Consider the following 12,545-nt stretch of genomic DNA (forward strand, 5'->3'; position numbering starts at 1 on the left):
GTCATTTAAAGCTGATGAATCTTTGGCCAGGCATGGTGGCTCACACCTATAATCCCAACACTTTGGGAGGCCAAGGCAGGAGGATCCCTTGAGCTCAGGAATTTGAGACCAGCCTGGGCAACATAGTGAGACCCTGTCTCTATTAAAAATTTTTTTAAAAAACTTAGCTAAGCGTTTAGCTGGGCATGGTGGCGAGCACCTGTAATCCCAGCTTCTCAGAAGGCTGAGGCAGGAGAATCACTTGAACCCTGGAGGTGGAGGTTGCAGTGAGCTGAGATCACGCCATTGCACTCCAGCCTGGGCAACAGTGAGACTCTGTCTCAAAAAAAATAAAAAATAAAAATTAGCTGAGCATGGTAGCGTGTACCTGTAGGCAGTCCCAGCTACTCAGGAGGCTAAAGTGGGAGGATAGCGTGAGCCTGAGAGATCAAGACTTAAATGAGCTATGATTGTGCCGCTGCACTCCAGCCTGGGCAACAGAGGGAGACCTGTCTCTGGAAAAAAACAACAACAACTGACAAATCCATAGATTAGATAGACAGTGGTATTCCCAAGGTGAACACTAATAAAAAGCACGTAATTAACCAATATTATATGGTAAAGAGAGGCAGAGGAGCAGAGAGGAAGACAATGTACACAAATTTTATCATAGTATCATCAAAAGAAAGAAGGTATAGTGCATTGGGTAAAGTTACAAAGATTGCCAATAGAATATACAAACCTTTCTAAATATCATAAGAAATAAATTTTTTAAAACACCGTTAGGTTAAGATAAATATTACACACACACAAAAAAAAAACCTGAGGTGAAAGTTTTTTAAACCTATGGAGCTATGTAATAATATTTTTAAAAGACAGACCAACGCCAACTATATTAATCATATCAATAAATATAAGTAAGCTAAACTCACCTATTAAAAGAAAAAAGACTGGGAAAGAAGACCTGGAAAGATATTTCTCAAAAAATACTTATAAATGGCCAAGAGGCATATGCAAAAATGTTCAACATTACTAATCATCAGAGAAATGCAAATCAAAACCACAATGAGGTATCACCTCACGCCTGTTAGAATCTCTATTATCAAAAAGAAGAGATGACGAGTGTTGACAAGGTTGTGGCTAGAAAGGAATTCTTGTGCACTGTGGATGAGAATGTAAATTAGTACAGCTGTTATGGAAAACATACGGAGCTTCCTCTAAAAATTAAAAATAGGACCAGGCGCGGTGGCTTACGCCTGTAATCCCAGCACTGTGGGTGGCAGAGGTGGGAGGATCACTTGAGGTCAGGAGTTTGAGGCCAGCCTGGTCAACATGATGAAACCCCATCTCTACTAAAAATACAAAAATTAGCCGGGCATGGTGGCGGGCACCTGTAATCCCAGCTACACAAGAGGCTGAGGCAGGAGAGTCACTTGAACCTGGGAGGCAGAGGTTGCAGTGAGCCAAGGTCACACCCCTGCACTCCAGCCTGGGCGACAGAGCAAGACTCCATCTCAAAAAAAAAAAAAAAAATTAAAAATAGAACTACCATATGATCCAGCAGTCCCACTTCTGGGTATATATCCAAAGGAAATTCCATTAGTATGTCAAAGAGATATCTTCACTCCCATGTTCATTGCAGCATTAGTCACAATAACCAAGATATTAATCAACCTTAGTGTCCAACAACAGTTGAATGGATAAAGAAAACGTGGTAGATATATACAATGGAATACTAGTCAGCCTTAAAACAGAGATCCTGCCATTTTGACAACATGTGTGAACTTAGAGGACATTATGCTGAGTGAAATAAGCCTGAGACAGAAAGAAAAATACTGCATAATCTCATTTATATGTGGAATTTCTTTTTAAGTTGAACACAGAAACAGAGTAGAATCATGGCTATGGGTCATGGCAGGGGGAATGAGGAGATGTAGGTTCAAGGGTACCAAATGACAGTTATGAGATGAATAAGCATACAGATCTAATGTATGGCATGAGGACTGTAGTTTAATAATACTGTATTGTATAGTGGAAATTTGCTAAGAGGGTAGAGTTTAGGCACTCTTACCATAAAAGAAATTAACCATGTTAGGTGATGGGTATGTTAATTTGCTTGATTGTAGTAATCATTTTACTATGTACTATATATCAAAACAGGCTATATACCTTAAGTATATACAGTTTTTAAAAGTATGTCATGTAATTGCAAACAAAAGAAAGCAGGCATCATATATTTTATCTAAGTAGGTGGAATTCTGGCCAATATGCATTAAACAACACAATGGCATTTTAATGCTATAACTGCAATTTCCAATAAAAGATATCACATTATATATACACACCAAAGAAATTAATATAGCTACCAAAACAAAAGAAAATGTAGACATACATAAGCAGTAAGAGATAATCCACCACTGGGTCAGGCGCGGTGGTGCATGCCTGTAATCCCGGTACTTTGGGAGGCCCAGGCGGGTGGATCACCTGGGGTCAGGAGTTTGAGACTAGCCTAACATGGTGAAACCCTGTGTCTACTAAATAAAAAAAAAAAAAATTAGCCAAGCGTGGTGCCTGTAATCCCAGCGACTCGGGAGGCTGAGGCAGGAGAATCTCTTGAATCCGGGAGGCAGAAGTTGCAGTGAGCCGAGATTGTGCCATTGCACTCCAGCCTGGGCAACAAGAGTGAAACTCCATCTCAAAAAAAAAACAACAAAAAGATAATCTACTACTTCTCACTCCATAAAAGATCAAGTAGAACCAAAATAAATAAATAACATAATTAGTAAGTTAATGCTAATCAGTGTATATCAAACTGCAATGCCCCTTCTCAATAACAGAACTGCTTTCTTTGGGACAGCAACATAACTAGCTAAAATACTACATTCCCACACTTCTCTGCATCCACATATAGGATATGTCTTAAGTTCTGACTAGGGAGGCCAAAGTATTACAGTGTAGAACTTCAGGAAAATCTCCTTAAAGAGAATGATGCAAGTCCTTTCTTTTCCTTCTTTATCCAGAAAAAAAAAAAACTGAATATGATGGCTTGAGCTTTAGCAACAGCTTGTACCATGAAGACAAGGGCATGAGATCAGTGAATATGAAAGATCCTGGGTTTCTAACAACTTTGTAAAACAACCATATCAGCCCTGAACTGCCCAACTCTAGATTTTTTTTCCTGGGGGAAAAAACCCCAACAACTCTGTGTACTTATGCTATTACAGATGCGTCGCTGTTATATGTACGTGCACCTAATCCTAATATGAACTTGAAAGCAAAGAATGCCCAAAGAACATTCACCAAAATTGACCATATATTTTAGGACATACACATACACAAACCAAACTCAAGAAAACAGATGGAGGGATTAGCCTAAAACAGGAGAAGGGTCATCTCTTCCTCTGAGACTAGAAGGAGACCAGGTGCATATACAGGTAAGTTTACAGATGTTGGGCAGCAAGTCAAGGGCTTTTCCCTTCTTCATCACCTCGATTTTCTCTGTGAAGTAGGAGGCAGAAATGTTTAAAAGGTGGAGGAGGAAGCAGATAGAGAGTAACATTTTCATGTTTTGAATGCCACTAAGGGACAAGTTGAGGGAGAATAGACAAGATTATAGTTTTTGTCTTTTGTTATTGTTGTTATTCAGATTGAAGAACCACCAAAGTTTTCATTTTTATCCAATTCTACCAGGTATAAAGGGAAAAATAAAATGGTTAGTCTCAGAGGCTCATTAGATAGGAAGGGTGGTGGTTTAAACACAGTAAAAAATAAGAATAAGAAAACACGCCTTTGTTAACTCCATTAAAGCTTGCAGCTAGGGAGCAAGAAACAGATTTTTTGTTGTTATTTTGATTTTGTTGTTGTTATTTTTGCTTCAGCTAAGAGGTATGCTGCAAACCAGATCCCTGCATATCAAGGACTAAAACCCCTAACTTTAGGAAGAAAATATACATATTCATTCCCATAGAAACACATCATACAAATGTGACCCCAAATGTTTTTATTATTAACACGAGAGGGGGGAAAAAACAGTAAATATACAACCCAAGGTTAAAATAAACCCAAGGTTCAAATAAACTCAAAATTAAACTACCAGTTTAATCAAATGTCCTTAATTTGTGCCCCAATATGTGCCTCTTTTTGATTTTCATAAATTAGTAAATTAGTACTAACAAATATTTTTGTCAGCTTAATATAAAACTTACATAAGTAACTAAATAGGAACATCAACTCACCTCATTAAGTGCATTTCGTGAGACTTAAGAGAGCATCACCACCTGGTGGTAGATTCAGGGTAATGATTAGCAACTAAATAGAAGGAAATGGCCAGTCCCTGTCACGGATAACATACATTATGAGAGGCCAAAAGCCTTGGCCAAAACTAAGACCAAAAAAAGTAGCACTGTGAGTGATTAGCTTCCAATTTAATAGAATAACAGAAATTTGGAAGGGTGATCTAGAATCCACATTTAAGATTCTAATACAATATCCCAGGTAGTACAAAAATACTGTCTACAAAACTATAGAGATGTGATACATTGTGCTAAATACCTGTAGTAAAAAGAAACAACTTCTCTGGATATCATAGATTGCTAGATAGTTTAAATTGGATTTAAATTTGAAACGTTTTATATCCCTCAATCAGTAAATCTAATTTTGCAATCCAATGCAACATAGAAAACCCCTGATATATCCTATAGTCTGACTTCAAATATATCTCTCATTTTGTTTTTGTTTGTTATAAATACACCAAATATTCTTCAATTACGTTGATTTCTAGATACTTTACATCCTGGTCTTCCAGATTTTCCAGATATATTTGATTTGTCAGCATCTATTTTTAATGCAGCACCTAAAATAAAACTGACTCACACGTAGACAGTGGAGTATAGGCACTTGTATTAATACTTTCCATGTTTCCTTTCAGATTTTAATAGCTGTATCATACTTCTGCTCACATGTTTTAGTCACAATTATTCCTGAACAGCTTTATGTTACATGGTGACCAGTAAGCTGAGTGTTAGAAGAGACTGAATAGATTTAAGGGCCAGCATTTACTTTTGAAAGTCTATCCCTAAACCTCAGCTCTCTTCCTCTGCTCTATAAAGTTCCACCATATACTCACAAAAGAAGAGGAACAATAAAAGAGTAACTTCAAGATAACCATGAAGAGACAGTAAACATAAAAATTTTGATACATTTTTATGCTTAGACTGTGAGGAGGTTTATGGTGACATAGGCATCACACAGCACGGAAGCCCCAGAGGATTATATTTAGATAGATAGATAGATATAGATAGATAGATAGATAGATAGATAGATAGATAGATAGATAGATAGATAGATAGATAGATAGATAGATAGATAGATAGAGGTAGATAGATAGATGATAGATGATAGATAGAGGTAGATAGAGAGAGATAGATGATAGATAGATGATTAGATAGATAGATAGATAGATAGATAGATAGATAGATATAGAGGTAGAGATATAGATATATGCAGCTCTCTAAATTGGAAATGCAGAACCTAAGGCAATCTCCTGTTTGCTTTCTGTCTGCACTGCCCTTTATGACAATATAAAAAGCAAATAAGGGTATTCCCAATAGTAAAAGATTATTGAGGATTTTTTCTGGGGAGTGATTAGGCTGGAAAGGTAGGAGCTAAATATTGTTTTGGCAGCAGCAGCTTCTGCAACAATAATAGAATCTGATGCAGACTGTAGCAAAATAAAATCACACCACTTAGGGAAATGTCATTGGTAACTTTGGACAAATGTTTCATATGGTTCATTATGAAATATCGGTTAATAAATTAGGTATTTACCATAACAAATGCTTTCGATTTGACTTCTTGTTCTTTTCAATTTCTCAGAATATACGTGCCCATATGAACTCATGATACAGATGGGACGCAAAACATTTTTACTATTAACATAGAAAAAAGTGTATAATATAGATATTATATATATATAATTTCAGCTGTAATAGAAATGGCTACAAGTGAGAGTCTATATGAAATAAACAGTATGTAAAGAAAAGATATTTTATTAGAAGGCAAATAATTTTAACCAATTTATTTCTCTCCATGATTAAGATTTAGCTGTATCGTTTTATTTTTATGTTCCAGGGACCTTGAAGGCAACCATATCCATAATTTAAGAAATTTGACTTTTATTTCCTGCAGTAATTTAACTGTTTTGTAAGTAATATGCTATGCTTTTGAAGTAATATTATATTTTCTTACAAATAAAATTTAAAAACACCCATTTTATGGAAAAAAATTCCCAAAGAACATCAAGAGTCTGTTGTTGGATCTCAGTTTGAGAAATGCTAAATTGAAGTGTTAGCCTATAAGAATGTTTATCCTTTGCAAATTATTATGGCATAAAGTAAGTTTTTCTTTATAATTGTGAAAAAATAGTTACAATCAAAATGAAAAACAAAATACGCTGAATGCTCACAGCCCTGAGGATGTAATTATGGACATCAAGATAAACCTTAAAGTGTTAATGAGTGTAATTCCTTCTTATGCATCTCTGGCCTATTTTAAATTCACATGGCATTTTCTGTTGAAAGTAAAGGATGTTAGGTCTTCCTTCAGTAAAAAAAAAAAAAAAAAAAAAAAAAAATCCAACTCTCCTATTCACAGCTTATTTTACCAGAATGTTTTTCAAACTATGGATTGCAACTAATAAGTAGGTGTGAAAGTAATGTATAGCACAATTTAGTATACCCTTGTCAGCATTTTTAAGTGAAACAGAATTTAATTGAATAGATTATATCAGACTGCAATGCAGATAATAAATGTATTGTTTCATGAGCCTTGGGGTGTGTGTGTGTGTGTGTGTGTGTGTGTGTGTGTGTGTGTGTGTGTGTTTTATGATTCAATATAAAACACATTTTTTACTGTGTGTTACCACAGGAAATATTTGAAAACCATTATCCTAGACTACACAGGACCCTGTATATAGGCGATACAATAGCTCCCACTGATATTACCATATGTTTTCTCCAATTATACCCCCCATTCCAATGAGTTCCGATGAGTTCCAGTTTGAACTCCTCCTGAGTTCAGCAATCTTCAGGTGCAGGGTGCTTGATGTAAATCATGCAAAATAGTGTATAGTAATTGCCCAAAGGAAACCAAATTGCACCTGAAGGACACAGAACAAATAGATATCTGAAAAACTTAGAATTTCTTTTCTATTGTATTTAATTTTTAAGGAAATCTCTGTATTAAGAGATTATTTGTGGATTTCCTCTTGGCAGGTGTTGTGCTTTAAAGGTCCAAGAATATCGGGAAATGGTGGTAATGGTTTGGAGTGCAGTGAGGAAATAAATGGGAAAGGACAATTTGAAGACATGTCATATAATGTTTAAAAAATTAAAAGCCCTTTAAAACTTAGTTCTGAGGCCGGGCACGGTGGCTCACGCTTGTAATCCCAGCACTTTGGGAGGCCGAGGCGGGCGGATCACGAGGTCAGGAGATCGAGACCATGATGAAACCCCGTCTCTACTAAAAATACAAAAAATTAGCCGGGCGTGGTGGCGGGCGCCTGTAGTCCCAGCTACTCGGAGAGGCTGAGGCAGGAGAATGGCGTGAACCCGGGAGGCGGAGCTTGCAGTGAGCCAAGATTGCGCCACTGCACTCCAGCCTGGGCGACAGAGCGAGACTCCGTCTCAAAAAGAAAAAAAAAAAAACAAAACTTAGTTCTGAGTTGGTCCTCTAGGCTAGCTGGTAACACATGAGATCAATGCAGAAATGTCAAGTTAAACAGTCTGATTCAGCATCCCAAATTAGAGATTCTTCTAAAGGGGTTCAGCCAAGAGTGGACTTCCTTAGGCAGATCCGCCCTAAATCACATCAAGTAACAAATGAGTAGGAGTGCTGTGGTGTGTGGGCTATTTTGTTAGACAGTCATGCTATGGAGACTGAAGAGACAAGTCTAAAACTGCTCCTATGCTCTTGGTTGCAAGATATGCAGTCTGTATTCTCAAAAGCTGGGGTTTTCACCATTTCTCTTGCAAAGCTCTTCCCTCCCTATTTCACTTAAAATTTTGAATTTCTATTATTATCATCATTAAAACATTTGAGAAATTTAGGTTTAAAATTAAATTGGATAATTTATACTACTTCAAAATGTCTTTATGTGAAAAATGTACTGTATATTCATTATCTTTGTTTCTGCAGACCGTTCCTCTCTTTAGTAATTCTTGTCAGTTACCTAAAGAAGTTACAATGTATTTTTCTTTTTACTTTCAGAGTGATGAGGAAAAACAAAATTAATCACTTAAATGAAAATACTTTTGCACCTCTCCAGAAACTGGATGAATTGTAAGTATGACTGAACATATACTGATAAGAATTTTCTTTCTACTGTTTTATTTTTCACACTTGTACTTATATGTGTTTATACATTTAAGAAATATTACTTATCTCCTCTTTCTAAGCATTATTTACATATATACACCTCAAGCTACAAAGGAATTCAGATAGCATACAAAAAAATGTGGAAAATAAAAATATAAATATTTGAGGAAAGTGGGTTAAAGGAAACACAGCTGTAAAGAAATAATAAAGCCAGTATAAAATTAATAAATAAAATACATTCAATACCACTCTGTTCCACTCCTAAAGAAGGACAGTAAATTTGTGGGGGGATTTTGTTTTGCTTTTGTTTTTTGTTCTGTTTGTTTTGAGACAGGGTCTCACTCTGTCGCCCAGGCTGGAGTGCAGTGGCACCACCTCGGCTCACTGTAACCTCCACCTCCCAGGTTCAAGCGAATATCCTGACTCAGCCTCCTAAGTAGACAGGATTACAGGTGCATCCCACTATGCCCAGCTAATTTTTGTATTTGTAGTAAAGATGGGGTTTCACCATGCTGGCCAGGCTAGTAAATTTATTATGTTTCCTAAAGGATTAGGATTCAGGCACCATAAGATTAGAAGATACCACTTTGCTGATCTGAAACCAAAGGATAATCTTGGATCCATAAGGAAATTAGACACTATTGTGGATAATATTCCTACCTATAATAATGGAAGAGATAAATTATTTTTATAATGCCCCTTTTTGATGCCAATGACATAATTCCAAAGGGCACTATAACAATTCTATGATGAACCAAAGCCTGTGGTCTAAGCACATTGTAGTTGATTTTCAGAATAAAATAGATGTAGAACAATGGATGAAGTGCTTATCGTTCAGAACTGTTTTTTATATTTTAGTGTCAATTTGTTTTCTTTTCATTTTTTTGTTTGCTTTTTTTCTAGTACCAGGGTGTCACTCTGCTGCCCAAGCTGAAGTGCAATGGTACAATCATAGCTCACTGTAATCTCGAACTCCTTGGGCTCAAGTGATCCTCCCACCTCAGCCTGCTGTGCGGCTAGGACTATAGCACACCACCATGCCCAGCCAATTTTTTTTTATTTTTTGTAGAGACAAGGTCTGTCTGTGTTGCTGGGGCTGGCCTAGAACTCCTGGCCTTAAGCAATCCTCCCACCTCAGCTTCCCATAGTATTGGTATTACAGACATGAGCCACTGTGCCCAAGTAGTATCCATTTTCTGGAAAGAATCTGAATGTGGACAGAGCTACATGTTTTGACAATTAGCTAGACAGAACATTGATTTATTAAAACTTTTCCATAAAAATTAAAGAATACAATTAGAATGTTATGAAAATAACACCAGGACACCTTACCTGAGCACTCAAGAAGTTACAATGTGTTTTTCCTTATGCTAGGTAGAGGGAATACATGTGCCAGGAGCAGGAACGTTTCTCAGGTAACAATCCTGCATTCTGCCCCAAAACATCGGGGAATGAGCCATTAAAAACCCAACACTTTATCTGTAGCCTGAAACACTTTTTGGTGGTCAGTACCAATCATTCACAAAATGTGCAGGAAAATCTCAAAAACAAATAGAACCAACCATCTGCTGTAGCAACTCCTGGTACGTGACAATTGAACCATATCATCAGCACATAGGAAAGTAGTCTGAATAGTAGGGGGAGATGCAGCTGGATGATCCAAAGTATTATCTAGACAATAGAATACCAGTTACTCAAGGGATACTAACTATATACTTTTTCTTGTTTCATCCACTTGAAATCACACCTGAATATTAAGGGACAGTTCCTTCAAATCCTAGCCTTCAGGGTGGCAGTCAGGTGCAGATTTTATATATCAATAACCAACAGTGAACGTGAACTTAAAGGGCTTAGTGCATAACCAATGCTAATCCAGGTTCAGAAGTAAAGGAAAGAATAATACAAACTGCAGAGGGTAACCAAGGCCAATAATTTGTCTTGCTAATTATTAGGTGGACTATAATGCACCTAATCCCATATTAAACACTTTCCTGAAAAATCAGATTCACCAGGACAAAAATGGCATGTTTTCTAAGAGTCGATAGCTTTCATTGGATGAGTGTATATCTAAACTGTCCTTTTGAGAGAGGGTTGAACTACACTCTGTGCCCCTCCAGGCTCCATCACACCAACAGAGTTAATGACGACAAAAAGGATTCACTTGTCACAGAGGACTTTAGGTGGCTCTAGTAACAGAAAATCTTTGCCATGTGGGTGACTTAATTTGAGCTTTTAAAGTCAACTGCTCTAGTTCACAAGGTGTTTCCTGAGTTCATTCAGAAATGAACCTTGACTCCAATTAAGTTTACCCTAACTTTCCTAAACTTAAGCTGAGAAAATGGCCCTTTCAAATGTCACTTGGGATCTGGGCCAACACTATCCCGTTACATGGTTCATACTGTTAGAACTATATGCCAGGATTTGCTCTGATAACAAAAACCCACACTCCCACCAGTAACTGTTGAACAAGACATTTGGAATTTTAATATCCCAGTGCACCATTTTAAATCCGTGTTGCACATTGCTTTACTAATATGATCAATATTTTACTTGGCTTCCTATACAAGGAACTGAAATTGTGCCCCACTTTTACTAAAGATGAAGCAGATAGACTCAGTCTATTCATAGTCTTCTAACTGGGGATGGAGAAAATAGCTAGTCCAAAACTGAGCTAGGCACTGGGTAGCCCAGATGAATAGATATCATTCTTGTACTCAAAGAACTCACATGTTTCAGAAAGGAAGGACATATGTACAGAAACAGTTGTAGTATGATGTTATATGTGCTATATGTGTTATGTGTGCTATAACAGAAGTGTGCAAGAGGAATACATAGGAGAACAAAGGACAAAACACTTAACCTCCGTAGGCTCAGAGGTTAAACAGAGGAATGAAGTCTAGAAGGATGAATATGAGATCACAAGGAGGGAAAAAAGAGCATGGGGATTAAAATACTGAAGTGCATTCGGGCCATGGTGAAAAGTTACTTTGGGTAGAAAGTGGTAGGCAAGGAGACTGGAAACATAGTCAATGGCAAGACAGTTGAATATTTAAAGGTTCATTATGGCTGGGTGCAGTGGCTCACACCTGTAATCCCAGCACTTTGGGAGGCTGAGACGGGATGGTCACTTGTTCCCAGGAGTTCGAGACCAGCCTGGGAAACATGAAGAAATCCAGTCTCTATCAAAAATATAAAGATTAGCTGGGCATGGTGGCATATGGCTGTAGTCCCAGCTACTCAGGAGGCTGAGGCAGGAGCATGGCTTAAGCCTGGGAGGTGGAGGTTGCAGTGAGCTGTTTGTGCCACTGCACTCACAATGCGGTTTTGATTTCATCTCCTAAGGTACAGTAAGCTATTGAAGGAGGTTCCAACTCTTTATGAAAGAGATGGAATTTTAGAATAATTCCTTCAGTTGTCTAATCAGAACAATCTATCTTTGTTGACAATTCACCGATAAATATGTAAATAACAGCAATAGTCTCCAGGTTCAGTTTACAGCAAAGACATTATAATATTTATCATATTATATTAGCCACTTATTTTTAGTTTTAAAAACTCAGTCTAAAATTGTCCTACCCTTCGAGGTCAAAAAATCTAATGTTTGCCTTATAAGCAAACCAGCATATATAACAAATACATCTATTCATTCTCCTACCTATCCCAGTGTCAACAAATATGATTTGGAGATGAATAGAAGAAAAGGTTAGACTTTCCCTTAGTATCCCTTGATCACCTTACAGAGCTCAAGTCTATTGAAACTTTATCTTGTATAAAAGAATCTGAGGCCTTTCACATGAGAGCTGCCACTGTCAAAGCTACCACGAGAGGTGCTGCTGTCAAACACCTTTTTAGGACTAAGGTACAAGGTCATACCATGTTAAGCAGACCCTCTACACATACATGAGATGACATGCAAAGTATCCTACCCCAGGATAACATGAGATCCTGTGTATATCAGCTGTGAAAGAAACTCGAGCTTGAAATAATACACTTCCATAATAATCATAACAATCCTAAGCAGAAGAAAAAAATTAAGATCGCAAACCATATATCTTTTCTAACACAAAAAAAGAGAACAAAGGAAGAAGGGGCACAACACAAAAATTAAAAGAATTAGAAAATTCGATTGATTAAAACCAGATCAGGCCGGGCGCAGTGGCTCACGCCTGTAATTCCCAGCACTTTGGGAGGCT

The 12,545-nt window shown here is 37.2% G+C and overlaps 1 protein-coding gene across 8 annotated transcripts in view; it reads left to right on the forward strand.

Annotated features, from left to right (window-relative positions):
- Positions 1–12,545, forward strand: part of RXFP1 (relaxin family peptide receptor 1) — a 121,041-nt gene that overhangs the window by 87,984 nt on the left and 20,512 nt on the right. For 7 of the 8 annotated variants that reach the window (XM_030815219.1, XM_004088545.3, XM_003257903.4 and 4 more), the window contains 2 exons: positions 6,109–6,180; positions 8,245–8,316. In XM_030815219.1, the coding sequence (XP_030671079.1) occupies positions 6,109–6,180; positions 8,245–8,316 (144 nt within the window). The remainder of the gene's footprint in view (positions 1–6,108; positions 6,181–8,244; positions 8,317–12,545) is intronic. The other variant, XM_004088547.3, reaches the window with a different exon arrangement.

Source organism: Nomascus leucogenys, chromosome 7b (assembly GCF_006542625.1).
Source record: "Nomascus leucogenys isolate Asia chromosome 7b, Asia_NLE_v1, whole genome shotgun sequence".
In the NCBI taxonomy this organism is placed as follows: Eukaryota; Metazoa; Chordata; class Mammalia; order Primates; family Hylobatidae; genus Nomascus; species Nomascus leucogenys.